Consider the following 15,303-nt stretch of genomic DNA (forward strand, 5'->3'; position numbering starts at 1 on the left):
ATGCCATAATGGCATAAAAGCCGCATTTCAACACCAGCAGCACAAACACACACGTGCAATTTTGGAAGAGAGAGAAAGAGAGAGAGAGAGAGAGAGAGAGAGAGAGGTGCTGCTTTCTAAAAAGACACACCTTCCTTTAGCTGAAGGAGTGCTGCAGCACCACTATAGCTCCAAATGTGTTTCCTTGGATGTCAGCTGAGGGCGACAAGAGGAGGGAGGTCCCCCCTTCTCCTCCCTTTCCTCCCCCAACCTTCCCGGTTCTCAAGATTTCCCTCAGTCCACAATAAACTTTCATTTTGGAAAGTCGTCACACACATACACACACACACTCACATACACACCCGCGGTCGTCAATCCCGTCCTGCCACGGTTTATCCCCCCCACCCAAGGAAAGCTGATAAACACTTGACTTTACGTTTGTTCTTCACAAAACGCGTGGAGGGAAGACGGGAACTATGTAGGAAGCGCACAGGTGGAGCGTCTAAATTTTTTTTTTTTTTTTTTCTTCAGTGGTCATCTTGCAGAAAGACAACACAGGGGAGAGAGGACAATTACAACAAAGTAATAATTTCGCTTTTGGATATTCCCGCATTTTGCTTTTCTCTCTCCCCCCCACCCCCTTTTTGGTGTTTTGCACGTTCACTCTTCGCGCTACCCTCCAGAAACACCTGGGATGGAAAAAGTTAGCCTCCTCTGGACTGCAATAAAAACTCCCAAGAAAGAATGAAGTAACCGCTATGGAGCCGGACAATGCCCCGCACTCCAAACTCAAAACCACTGGAGTCGGGGGGTGAGTTGACAAAGAGTACAACAGACTTTTTTTTTCTCTTAGAGCTTTTAAAACTGAATCCTCCATGTGCACGTGAATGCATCATACGTCTTAATGGACAATTAGTCAAAGATGTTTGTTTTAATTTGCTGATAACGTTGATAAATTGTGATTTATTTGACAAATTACGCAGATCTGAAGTGAAACACGTGGTTTTATTTAAAAAGTTAAGAATGATAAGCGTTTGGAAACCATTTCCTCTGCTTTTCACACAAACTTTGGTCTGCTATGTACAGTTCATCAAGTTGTGTGCTTTTCAGCTTGTTTCAGAATGAGCTGCCAAACTATCTGGGACTGATTTGAGGAGATGTATGAGAGGAGGAGACAGTCCTCTACTCCCTCTCCCTTCTTTTCCTCTCCTTCCTTCTGTGCATCTCGCTCAGCTGGTTGGCCAGCTGTCGCAATTGGGAGGAGATATATTAAAGTCAAAATGTTGCATCATTTCACCATGCTGGACATATGAGAGGCCTGGTCACGAACTTTTAGCACCCTCTAATTCTCTTTCTGCTGCTAATTTGAATTTGGTTTGACATGAAAATTAAAAGCAGGACAACTTTTATTTATTTATTTTTTTCCATTGAAGCATCAGCCAAGCATGCAAGTGGTTGACCACTATTTTTTTCCTTTGTGGCTGTCTCCAAAACCACAAATATAAAATATTTCCTGCAATAGTTGTCACTAGAACTGTTACCACTGAGCACTGGCCCCTTAAAGCATCACTTGCTCAACATACAACCAACTTTATTCTGCTGTATTAACCCAGCTCATTAGAAGGGGGGGCATTAATAAGCTCGATTCTGGTGATTGTTTGGATTTACATTCACCTCAGACAGTTCAATTTACATTTTTACACTGATGTCACCTCTGTGTGCGAGTGATCAGCACTAGTTTTATATAGTTGTCACTGAAAAATTACTAGGAAGAAAATGGCCTAATTTGGGTTATTATAAGTGGCATTGCTGTCATGGTGGAAACAAGCTTATAAAGGATTACAAGGTCATCTGCAGGATGGGAAAGTTTGACATCTTTTTAGATGCAGGGAACTCCTCTTGAAAGCCAAGGCCTAGAATAGTGCACATTAGGGGTGTGATACAAGTTCAGATCCTGCTGATAAAAGGCAGCACTGATAGATTAAAAAAATGTTTTTAACTTTTATCTTTGTTACATGGACTTGAGGTTTTAAGTTGTGTTTTACCTTCAGGATCAGCCAGCAGTTCTGCTCAGTGGTATCTTGTCTGATCAAGATAAGACTAAGCATGTTGTCATGAAACAGATGTTGGAATCTTTGAACAAAGTAGAGCTGCTGCTGATGCTGCAGCAGACCTGATCACTCCAGAATGAACATGTGCTAATGTGTTAAAATGTACTTGAAATTCAGATTCATTCTATTCCCTGCAGCATCTAGTTAAATATTTGAGTATATGATGGATTGATTAGGAGCTAAAACAGTCTGTAAGAGAGATGCTTATTCCCATCTGACAGTTGTGGCTTCAAAGAATAAAAAATAAAAACAGAAGCTTGCTTTTCTCTGTTTTTTGATTTGTCTTTTAAAAAGTATTTTTTCTGATTTCAGTGAGAAATGGAAAATGCACAGATCAGGTTAACTCCCGAAACGGATTATTAACATTCGGAGTCTAAATGAAAACGACACTTAAAACATTAACTCTGACATATTTTTTCCCCACTTTCTCTGTCTTGGTTTGTAGGAGAGCTCTGATCCTTTGGACTATACTTTGTTGCACCTCCTCTCTAAGGCTAACTCAAGCTCAAGGTAAGATACTTGTATCACCAGCAGGGCCAGATGGCAACTCCCAGTGGGCCCACATGGTTTTTGGGATAACATGATTTTTCTGTTACCACAAATTTTTAACCCCCTCCCGCTGAATAGATAATTGGTGCCTTAATATTCATCATTGTGATGAAGCTTAGATTTATACTTTATTAACTAATTAGAATATTGAAAGCATTTAATGTGTCTATACTCTGATTCCTGACAACTCACTGCATGGTTGTAAGTGGTTTTTAGGGGTTGAACAAGTGATATTCACATTTAAGGGAACACAAAGATTTGTGTGCATGAGCTGGTCTGGGCCATTTTTTTTTAAGTCCTGGTCTGCTCCTGGTCAGCAGTGTATGCTACAAGTTATTTGAATACAACAAAAAGGAAATTAGTTGTACTTATTACACAGAATTCAGAATGGAGGACGCAAGTGCATCTTTATTGTGCCGATAAATTATCCCAAGATGACCAGTGGAGTTGTTGTCCAACTTGGATATTTGACCTTTTCTCTTGAAATGGTTTAAGTTTACTTAACATTTGAAATAGATTAAAATGAATCTGTGCAAAATGTTTTCACGTTCATGGCACCGGTTTTGATCAATTAGGCGAATTAAATGAGAACGTATGATCACTTTCGTCTTTCAGTATGTCCTGTTGCTGAAATTGTCACTCTGTTTACTAAATATGTCAACTAATATTAGTAGAAATCTGTCTGTTATATTTACCAAACTAATGCTGCAAACCTCTGTCTGCAGCAGCTCATTTCTCATGTCTCAAAGCCCTAACAAGCCTCAGTCCCTCCTTGGAGGCTTAATAAAGGGATTGCATAACCTGTCAGCTTTACAAGCTCTTCCTGCTCACTTGAATGTGGACTTAAATTCAGACTCCCATTGTGCTGTGGAGTCATGCTTTTCTGTTAGTGAAGAGACTTTGATGAACATACTGTCTGTTTGTGCTGCCCCAAGATATCAATTTCTTATTGTTTTTTACTGTGATAGCTGATAATCAGGACTTTGCATGTTCTCCCTGTGTATGCGTGGGTTCTCTCCGGGTACTCCAGCTTCCTCCCACCATCCAGACATGCATGTCAGGTTAATGGGTCACTCTAAAGTCTCCCTAGGAGTGAGTGTGAGCATGAATGGTTGTTTGTCTCTCTTTGTTGACCCTGTGATGGGTAAACAAAATGCTAAATGTTGGGTTAGGGTCCAGCTTCCCTGCGACCCTTAATGGACAAAGCGGTATAGATAATGGATGGATGGATGGAGTTGATAATCAGCTCATACCATAACAAGGATTTAAATCTGAGTCATCCTTTGCTGTCTTACATGTGAAGACTATCTTTTGGAAGACAAATATTAACTGCCATTAGCTCTTCAAGAAAACCTAGGGCATTATCAAACCAGGATGTTGGTGTCTCACATCTTTTTGGGTCTAAAAGTGTGGACATGACGGGACAATGCGTTTTGTGTGTTAGTAGTGTGACAGTAAAATGTTGCAAAACACTTCATGAAAATTTCACAGACTAGTTTTAGAGGAGGGCTGCACTGTGACGTGCAAGGTTTCTGGTTCAAGCTTCAACCGGGGCCTCTCTGTATGGAGTTTGTATGTACATGACGGTTCTCAGGCTTTTCTTTTAGTCCAAAGATTTCTATGTTATATTTTTTATTGATGCTAAAATGACCCAAGAAATGAATGTGGGTGTTGTTGTTTTTTTTTGTTTTTTTGTCTTATTAGCCTCTCTGTAATGGACTGACAACATGTCCAGGATGTACCCCACCTCTTGCCTGATAGTTGAGGATTGTGCTACAAATGGAAGAAAATGTACCCTATCCACTTGCTATGCCTTGCAAACCACTGTATTTTGATTTGAACATTTAGACCTGTATTGCTACTGTCAGTGAAACTGGAGAGAAATCAATCATGCACTTTTTCCTGAAAAGAAAAGAAAAAATCCTGCTCCATGAACAGATAGACCAGCTGCATTTGAAGTCCACTTGTTGACCTGGAGTTAGTACACACAAAAACAACAACAAAAAAGCGTACTTTAATGCTTGGACCCACTTTGTGACTGCCAATAGTCACTTTCTAACAATTTCTCAAAATGAATCATTTAGATGTGAGTCCTGGCTATAGATCAAATTCAGTGGAAGTGTACAATCCAAGTTTGGTGCTCTACAGGAACTACTTTTGACCACAGTGAGCACAGGTACATACACTTTTCTTCAGAAAGGTTTCTGACTGAGGTCACCCACAACACAGTAGCCTTTGAGTGAATTTGGGGGCTCAGTATGTCACTTTAGATGTAATACAAACCATCTTCCTGGTGATGGTTTAGCTGTCAGTGTTGGAAATTCACCCAGTCCCTCCTGGGGTTACGATTTGAACCCTCACATCTACCTTTGCTTTGAAGTCAGTCAGCCTGGAAGGAAAGCATTTGAATAACAATAATAGTACGAAATTATCCTTGCATAATAAGGGAGGCATACATGCTGGGCATTCTGGGAAACTTTTTGTTAATGTAATGGCCTCAGTTGGACTATCCATTTCATTGTGGTTTATGTGAAAGTTCAAACAACTTTTGACTGAGTTTCAGACCTTCACTATCACCTGCTGTCCAACTGAGTAGGAAGCCAACAAGTCTCTTGGGGGCTGAGTCTGTCAGTGCAATAGTTCATCTTGTCACTTTAGATGTAAAGAAACTGTTTTGTTATTTGCTGCTTTACCCTCACACGTCTATAAAGTACCATCTTATTCAGAATTCTATTTAAAGAAACAGCTGCAAGAAAAACTGCTTTTTCTGCACGCTAATAGTAAAAATGCATTAGTTTCTGTACATGTCAGCTTTTCTCAAAAAATGTTCTCATGTGATATAGTTGTTCTTTAGCCAAACTTGTCTGTAGGTTGCATTATAATCAATTCATGGTTACTTTTGTGCTGCTCATCAGGAAGTCATAAAAAGCCTCAGGCAGCCCGACTCCTTAGATTTAAGACATTAAGGAGCAAAAACCCTGAGAATAAATTGCACAGTCAAAGAGCAATTTTTGCTTCTTCATACTAGATTAACAATTTAAATCAGCACCACAAAAGAAAACCAGCTGTAGACGGATTTTATTTGGTGTGTCTTTTCTCTCCTCGAGCATTTCAGTCCGGTTGACCTCCTATTGCCTGCACACACTGAGATGGGTTGCCCTCCTATCAACAACAAGAACTGAGTCCAAACTTGTGTCTCTTCAGCTGAGCAGCACTTTATTTCAGTTTACCTCAATTTTTTATTAATTATTCATCAGATTTTATGTAAGGTTTTAGTCTGCATTGGACGTACCAAGCAGATTTAGTATTTGCTGACTGACTTGAGAAGTCTTTTTCTTTTTAATTTATTTTCCATCTTTGCCAAGCTGAAGAAAAAGGGCTTGGTTTTACAGTAATGATGACTTCCTAGCAGAAAACAGTACTGTAACAATAATGGGATGTTGGACTCTTTTCAGAGCACTGAACATTACGGAGGTGGTTAAAAAATTCTTTTGCTGCTGTTGCTATTTGTTCTTCACTTGATATATAGGACCACCACCAGTTAAGATTTTTTAACAATCCAAATGTTTTTGATATTATACTGTTTCTATACATCATTTAATATACTGTCACCATGAATACATAAACTGTCATGAATGAAGCCTGTTTCTTTCTACACTGAAATGTGGATTTAATTAAGCCCTTTCAGATAGGTGTGGATCCAATTAGGAGCAATATACGGTGCACACAGCACTGTAATGTGTGAACATTACTCACATTTTCCTCCCATGAGATGCAAGTAGCAATTAAACCTGCAGAAAGCACTACAGTATGTTTTCATGAGCTGGGGCTGCTGTCAGAGGGATCATCTTTAATAAGCGGACATTACCAGATGAAGTGAGATAACATTCCTGACTATGCACTCACAAACCTTGTACATCCCCACGACTGTCCTCTCCTGGGACTCATTCAGCCTCCCGTATCTGGAGGTTGTCCTAATTAAGACTGATGCAACTCTTGCATAATATGCAGCAATCCCCAAAAGTAAACGCTGATGTATGACCCTATAGTGGAACTTTTATGCATCCTTTTAAATCTGCTTTTGCTGCAAGTTTTACATTAGTCTGACTAAGTGACTTTAAACTTGTGAACTCACCTTGTGGCATCAAAACATATTAGATATCACTCATCTTTCTGCTTTTTACTTCTTTAAATGTCTGCCTGGATGCAAATCAGTACAGTTGAGCAAGAGGATGAAAAGATATTACACAAATTGAAAGCATGTTTTCCTTTAGATGTTTTATTTTGTGTTCATATTGAGTTAAATGTGCACTTTAGTAACTTCCCTCTCATGTGTGTTTTCAAAGATGTGGATATCCTGCAGCAGCTTGGGCTTTCTGGGCAAAGGATGGGGGGGGTCCCCATCCCCAGGAGCGCGCTATGTCCCAAACGGTGTCATCCCCTTCAAGTCCGGTGTCATCCTCACTCCGAGGGCACGCATCCAGGTGCCTCTGCGTACCGTCATCCCTGCCACTTACAACACCAGCAGTCTCTCCCTGATCCTCAGCCTGTCTGTTCACCGCTTCAACAGCGCCTTTCTTTTCTCTGTTCTGTCTAAGAGAAAAGTGCAGCTCGGGGTGCAGTTCACACCAGGGAGAGTGCTTGTACAAGTGGGGCAGAAGTCATCTGTGAGTTTTGGCTATGACGTCTACGATGGTCATTGGCATAACCTTGCTTTGAATATTCAAGACCGTCGGGTATTCTTACACACATCTTGTGGTAAGAAAAGCCTACATGCAGATTTGTACTCTAAAAAAGAGGAGGCCCTGGATCCGGAGGGCTCTTTCCTGCTGGGTAAAATGAACCACAACTCGGTGCCATTTGAAGGTGCTATCTGTCAGTTTGACATTTATCCCTCTGCTGAGGCAGCTCATAACTATTGTGATTATATTAAGAAACATTGCAGAGAAGCAGACACGTATCGGCCAGTGTTTCCACCCCTGCTACCTCTATTTTCAGACCCAAATATTACTGTCACGCACAAAACTTCACTGTCACTGATGGAGATATCCAAAAAGTCATCTACTTCGGCCCCAACTCTGGAAAACACCAGGGCAACAATCGTTCCACTAAGTGACCACTCGCGGATGCTCAACAACACGTCTTTGTATCCATTTGTGAGGACTCCAAAACCTAATACAGTGTCTGTTTCTCCGCCGGTTCATCCAGGGTTGGGAAGCCCTTCAGAATTTCCAACCCAAACTGTTACTACATCTCTTAGGATTAGCATGACTCCACCACATCCAAAACAAAATTTGCCTGCCAGGAAGCCAAAACCTTCTGGGAAAAGTTTACATTTACCTGTTTCCACCAGACCATCAGAGATTAAGCCAAACTTCTGGAACATGGCTGCTCCCACATCGGGGTCTCCTTCAAATGCCAACTTTCCCTACAAAAAGCAGCTAACCACAGAAGCTCCAGAGAAACCTGAGCCAAAAGTGACCAGTGTGCAGGATTTTGAACACACCTCACTCATTCCAGTGACTCCAGCTGCAACAGATGGCTTCCAAACATTTGACCTGGAGCCGACCCAGTTCTCACTGCTTGCTGGACCACCTGGACTAAAGGGAGAGCCGGGACCCCCGGTGAGTTGGGCAGCTCTGAACAAGCACAATGCAAATCTGTACCAGAAAACTATGAATGCATGTTTGAATATTTGCTTTTTGTCTGATTAGTTTACAGTTTAGCTTGATGATGTTTGTTGTATAAATAGAAAAAAATTGCACCACATGCAGTTTTTAGCTAAGATTTGGCCCAGTCTGCATGGTTATCACTGGACCACAGTGATACACCATTGTGACAGTTTGTTGTTTAACTACTTGTTTACCTTTTGATGTCTGGAGCTGCTGCTGGCGAATATATGATGCATCTCTTGACGATGTGGTTTTGTGAACTTGGCGCAGTTGCTGAGATTTTTCCAAATTACCTTGATCCATGTGTATTTCCAGAGAAGTATGCCATACATGTGTTTTTTAATCCACACCACAGTGCTGCTGATTAATGTGATTTCTTTTTTTTCTGCCTGTCAGCAGGAGTAGAATTACTCAGGTTCACAGCTGCCCTTTGCCCTTTAGTCAGTGGAGGGGCTGGCAGTGAGGCGTTAGATTCCTCTTGCAGGGTGCGTGACTGCTCAGAGAATAGATACTTTTAAAGCAGGGCCAAAGGTTAAAGGGATAAAGCACATGTACACAACCAACCAGTCATAGTAAATATTTAAAGGTTGCATACAATATGAACGCAGTGCTTTATGTGTCATTATGGAGCACCACAGATTGTCCTAGTAGAAATGTTTGCATCATGTACCGCACGTTTTAAAAGGTTGAGCTTTGTGCAAGCAGCACAGTCATTTTAGTAACTTGTTGCATGCTGGGATATAAGAAAACAAACTTGTTTGGGGAATGTTGTGCACATCTTCAGAAACCCATGTGCAGGAATTTTTTAGGACACAAGTGCCCTCCAGATATTTATTTTCTAATTAAGTAGAAAGCTACTTCAAGATCTGCTTAATGGGAAACATCCAAACCAGCAGTATTATTTGTGCTAGTGAGCTGCATCTCTTCTGTGGGCAAATTCAAATGTAAAAGACTGAAATCAGTTTCACTCTAATCAAAATCTGCTCAAAAACTTCATTTGTTCTAAAGACTCTTGTAGTCACAGACTCTTGTGGTCAGCTGTAGAGCATAGTGATGATAAAATGACAGGATGATGCAGAATGTAGCAGACAGCGGGCTTAAGGAAAGTTTGATTTTCCTTATTAGATATCAATGCATTGAATCCTTATTCCTTATGGTTCTCAAAACTGAGGGCCGTAGCAATGGGTGTATAAGTGTCTAGTGTCTAGTATGGATTCGGTGCACTGCTTTGCACATAATGAGTTGTATTTGACAGTCGTACAGACACATTTAGATTATAGTTTGCTGCTAATCATGCACACCTCACTTAAGACTTGGTGCATAAACAGACTGTTGATTAATTATTTAAAAGGTCTGAATATAAAATAAATATGTTAACTGTAGATGGTGCATGGGATCCTTTCCTCTTTTCAGAACAAGTTCCCACATGTTTTCTGTTGTTTGGACTTTTTTCTCATATTAGATCATATTTGACTACAATTCTGTGTTTTAAGTAAAAAGCCTTCCTGTTTTGACAATGAGGGGGAATCACAACTCTGTGCCTTTTTTACAGTATAAGGAAGCTGAAGCCAGTTTTATGACAGTGATTGTGAAGCTCATGTGGATTTTATTTGTGATAATGTTTGGTATGATTTTATAATATGTAATCTACCATTTAATTCAACATTTTATTTTTTCTAAAATTTCTTTTTGGACAATATAGCATGTTTGGTGCATTTTTTACTCTATTTCGTTCCCCTGCTTCTCCCCGGTAAGAGTGATGCTCAAAACTTTGCTTCAGTTCTTCTCTTCAGTGAAGAAAAACAAGGTTTCAAGTAATTACAAGAAGTAATTACTTGAACCTATATGGTTTTAACGTATATAAATTGGATACAGTCTGTGAAGACATTAGCTTTGGCCCAAACCCAGCAGCCTCTGCATCTGCAGCACATCCGACTTGTCGTGTGTGGACAGACTGATGGTTGCAATCTAAAGAGTCTAAAAGTTGCTGAAAGCTTTTTTCGGCCTGTCAGATTAAATGCTGGCTGAAAGATTATAATCATAGCTCAGGGGTTTTGTCCGAGCTGCACAAAATCCTGCTCCATACATCTGACATTATTACAGAAGCCCAATTTCAGCTAGACCACCTCAGGCTGTTTTGAGGCCCATTTCCCCCTTTTGTTTCTTTAAACTTCTTGAGTGATGAGAAAATAAGTTACAATCCCAAGATCTAAAACAAACTCAGGTTCTTCAGATTGACCCCTCTCATTAAATAGGACCTTTCAGAGCTTTGCTAATCCATGTATGAAATTGTTTTAAAGCTAGCTGATGCTTATAATTAATGTGATTGGCTGTGGCTGGAACCAGTGGTGACCTCCCTGCCAGTACAATGACTCACATTTGCATTGTTGTGGGTTTTTTGGGCTGAAATAATGCTGGCTAAAGAAGAGGGGGCTGTATCAGCTTCTAATAAGACACCCATATGCTTCCCACTATCTCATAGATTGTTTCGTACATCTCCACATGTGTTCAACAGGAGTGAAAAGCAGAAAGCCCAGAATTATTTTTGTGACTGAATCTTGAGCTTGAGTGACTTTAATACGATGTTTCTTATTTTGAAAACTAGAAACATTTTTGTTGTTATTCTACAGTCCCTTGAAATGACACAATGAAAGGCAGCAGCTTTGATTCTCTTTTATTTATAGGCCTGCTTCTCTCTGCTCTTGACATCTTTTATATTTTCCTTTTAGGGCCCCCCAGGATTTCCAGGGTTGCCAGGAAAACCAGGCAAGAGGGGCCCAAGGGTAAGCATATCCCATTCACAAGTGACAGGTGTTTCATTTAACTGTTTTTCTTTTTTTTTTTTTCTCGTTCCCAACTCCCATAAATTGTTTTTCCAAATCTATTACACTCCATTCTTTGTGATGCCCTTGTTTTAAGAAGATGACTGTGAGACATTTGAGTATTTTAATCAAGCACCATTGTAATACAGAGAATTATTCAGCCAGACCTTAGTTTGCTTTGGCTCTGGGTTTCATTAAGCTGTGCTATGTCTGTGCCAAGGTTCATTTGTAAATCTGTAGCACAAACAACCATAATCTATAAATCTGTGGGTTTGCTAATATAGAATTAATCAAAGACATACAGTTTTTACTGGGCATGTATTTCCAAAACTAGTACTTTCTATATCCCAAACATAAACATTGCAGGTACTTAAATTAGGCACAGACCCAGTGTTAACATCAGTGAATACTTCCTAGTGTGTTGGACTTTTAGTGGTGCCGCTGCCTCTCACCCTGGAGCTCAATTTAGATTTCTAGCAGATGGAATCAAACAGAGAGGGTGCAGATGTTGTTTTACGCTAGTGTTTGCAGAAAAAATAGAAGAGGAAAGAAAACACTAACACGTGATTTATCCCGAGGGAATGGCTTATTTATTCTGATTGTTATTTTTTTCACACTGCCCCTGTAAGCTACCTCTACCCCTCCCATAGATGAAAATGAATGAAGCAGAAGTGGAGTTTGGTATTTCAGTGTTGATATGTCAGCCTTGATTGCTCTTTTGCAGAGCTCCTACAGAGCACTTGTGCTACTGTGTAGTGTATATGAGCTACCTGCTGCATCCCTGCAGTTGGGCCTCAGGGGTGGGTTGCGGGAACCCAATCTCTTTAAACACGGAAGAAAGAGGGCTTTGTCCCCATCTTATTAAAGGCATTTAAGACCCTGTCTGGAGCTCAGTAGCTCTATCCAGTAGTACACCCAACTCTATAGGGTTCATTCATCATCAAGTTCTTGAGACCCAACTGCAGGCCACACCGACTTAGAGTGTGAGGGTGCAGTTTGGGTTTTTACTGTTTTCTTGAAATATCAGAATTTCCCTGGATAGTTCACATGATTAGAGGGAAATGCTTCTCAGCTACACATGACCTGCAGAGGCCCATAAGTGGACTTTGGCCTAGTAAAGCCTGTGCAAACATTTGGATTAAAAGCAAAATTTACTGGATGCCAACAAAGTCCATTTTTTTTTGTCCCAGTTTCAGTTTGCCAGGAAAACCTTGAAGTAGGCAGATATAAAGTCATTTTTATTGAAAAACTGATGGACTTAATATTAAAAGAAAGCCAGCTGAGAAGCCTGGCGACTGGATCTCAGGATCAAACTGTAGCACTATGTAACTTTCTGATGTTTAAAAATATGTGTTTCTGACTCGTTTTGATGGCACAGTGAGCGGTTGCCCGGTAGCGTCCCGAGGCTGAGAAACTGTAGTTCACAACTTTTGGTTCCAGGATGCTGCATGATGTTACGGCTGAGTGTTGCTTTATGCTCTTGTCACATGCTAGCAACTGGATATTCACACACTGGAACACTGTGGCTGATTCATCAAAGAAACACAAGAGGACATTATCAAAGGAAGAAAGAAAAAGAAAGAGAGAAAGGGACAGAGCAGGAGATAAGATGAGTCAACACTGGACTGACCTCTACTGGCTGGAGAGCGCTCAGTGAAGAGACAGGATGCAAGATGGATGGTGAATTAGTTGTTGTTAGGGGGAGACTCCCTGAGAAAATCTGTTGAAGTTCAAAACTGCTTCTTAAGGCAAGACAAGATGTGGTAATCTTGGAAGATGAACTTCATGAGGCTTAAGTTACAAACCAGTTGTGTTGAAACTTAAATTAGGGCTTAAACAAAAGATTTATAAACATACTGAATTACAGATTATATGAAAGTATGAAAAAAGTCTGTATGAATAGATGTTTTTATCAAATGAGATATAAATGAAATATTGGACAGTATATGAGATTCTTGCCTCTTTTATGAAGTTCAAAAGTCTCACAAGAGTGAAAAATGCACGATGAATTTATTGTCCTCAACATTTTCTGATGTTCAGAGAGTAACTCATGTCTATAGCATACCATGACCTCATTTCACTTTCTCCTTTCAGGTTACATCTAGAAAAGATTGCAGTGACATATATCAAACAAACATCTAATACCATTGCAGAAAATGCATGACAGAAACAGTGAAACCTCCCCTGAAAGCTGCAGGCGTTCTTACCCATCAGAAAAAATCTTAACAGCAGTGGTAACTGCAGAGCACCGCCAGGGCTTTACCTCTCTGGCAGCGAGGTGTCATGTCTGACTGACCAGACGGTCTCGCTGCTGCTTCCACTGAGCAGCAGGTCTGACACGTGAGTGTGCACGTTCCTCGTCGTAGCCATAAGCCCCGCAGAGAGCTGAAGTTCACTCAGCCCCGGAGAGGCTTGAGAGTGGATCAAAGAGGGCTTTGTGTAGAGAAATAGACCTGCGAGCATGCAGACAGTACGTGACATCGGGCTACTGTGAAGTTGAGAACGTTTACATAATTGCCTAAAACATGACTGACAGTACATGACTCGTAATATGGAGTTAGTAGACTCAAGCAAAAGCAGCTTTGTTGTTATTTGATTGATGCAGAAATCTGAACAGATTTATGTTGATTGTAATATTCTGATTCTTCTGAAAGGAACCATGTGAGTTAAAATTTCCTCTAATAAATGGTTAGACTTTTCCCAGCGTTGCTAATACTCAAGCCAATAAGGGGGGTGGGTACAAAACATGCCAGCAACAGCGTGAACTAAGCATGTGGCGATGATCAGTTTTCCATCAATTACTTGAATGCACTGCAATCAATACCCACAAATGTTTCTATTAGCTGCTGTGCCATGCTGGTGCATCTGCCAATCCAGACATCACTGCTGGTCCAAAGCAGGTGATGCATTTCACACGCCCAGCTGCAGTAGCAGATGTCTGCTTTGAGTAGATGCATCAAATGAGAACAGTGATGTCATTCATTATGAGAGCACTCAAGGAAACATCAGTTAAATCAGTTTATTATTTAAGTCGTTTATTTACCAGTGCTTTCATTATTTTGCTTTTTAAAGTTTTGTTTTTTTAATATATAAAAGAAAGAGAAAAGGATAAGTAATCATTATGAAAACACCGCCTCACTGATGATCGGCTCATTGAATCATCTGAAGCAGTTAACACCTCAGTGAAGTAATTGGCACTTAATTTGCACCAAAATACTAAACTCGTCATAGAATAAATACTAATAAAGATCCTTTATTACATATTACATTGTATAATCATCACACAGACGCCACAGTGTTTCCGTTCGAAGGTGATAGCGGGTCTGTTGTGGCTGATTGGCCTATAACAACAGCAGAACTCCATGCGTAACTCCTGTAAAAGTCATTGACTCTCATCGTAAAACTGGTCACAGCTCTGGCACACAGGTGCAATTCATCTGCAGGCATCAGGTGTAATGTGTGTATTTCCGTGTCTATTTTGCACTTGAGTTTCTATTTAATTGCTGGTGGTCTCCAAACGGTCACTTATCAGGAGCTCTTTTTCAGTAATTAAGCAAAGAGGTTCTTTATTTTTTCTTCTTACCCGGATGATGATAGATAGAGCAAGTGACTTATTCACCCCATTATTCTTGTCCCAATAGGCATTCCATCTCCCACCCAGCTTCTCATCAGCTCTGTTCTGCCTTATCTTATGTACTGCAAGAATGCAATTTGTAATACTCTATCCCGACACTCCTATTTCTCTACTTCTCCGCCTCCTTTTTCTTCCTATCTGGAGATAATGACTTCCATACGTTTTAATATTGAGCGAGTAAAGGGAAGAGGAGGAGGAGGAGGAGGAGGAAATCTGTAGATGAGCTTCTGTTAAGTGTCTCCATATGTCCTTTGAGAGAAGAGGTCTGGCCAGTTTGAGGGGAGGGAACCTGCCTTGGCTGATTTACTCTTTTCCGCAAAAGAGCACAAATAGATAACAATGTCTGGATCAGCCAAATGTACACTTACATCTCTTAGCCCTGGTCCTTTTTTATACAGAGACTCCAACTCATCACTATTACCTCCTGCTTGGGGAAAAAGGTCCCTCCTTGCAACCCACGGAAACTCTGAATAACTCAAAGAACGCGCTGAAGATACAATAGCTTCCTGTTTAGGCCATCTGAACATGTTTCAGTG

At 40.5% G+C, this 15,303-nt stretch overlaps 1 protein-coding gene across 2 annotated transcripts in view; it reads left to right on the forward strand.

Moving 5' to 3' along the window:
* Positions 1-299: 299 nt before the first annotated feature.
* col27a1b (collagen, type XXVII, alpha 1b) overlaps positions 300-15,303 on the forward strand; it is a 67,590-nt gene continuing 52,586 nt past the window's right edge. For both annotated transcript variants that reach the window (XR_006012141.1, XM_042000614.1), the window contains exons 1-4: positions 300-790; positions 2,536-2,600; positions 6,986-8,263; positions 11,041-11,094. Coding sequence is in view for 1 of the 2 variants with exons in the window: in XM_042000614.1 (XP_041856548.1) it covers positions 6,986-8,263; positions 11,041-11,094 (1,332 nt within the window). In the remaining variant the exon portion in view is untranslated. The remainder of the gene's footprint in view (positions 791-2,535; positions 2,601-6,985; positions 8,264-11,040; positions 11,095-15,303) is intronic.

This window comes from Melanotaenia boesemani, chromosome 11, assembly GCF_017639745.1.
Source record: "Melanotaenia boesemani isolate fMelBoe1 chromosome 11, fMelBoe1.pri, whole genome shotgun sequence".
NCBI lineage: Eukaryota > Metazoa > Chordata > Actinopteri > Atheriniformes > Melanotaeniidae > Melanotaenia > Melanotaenia boesemani.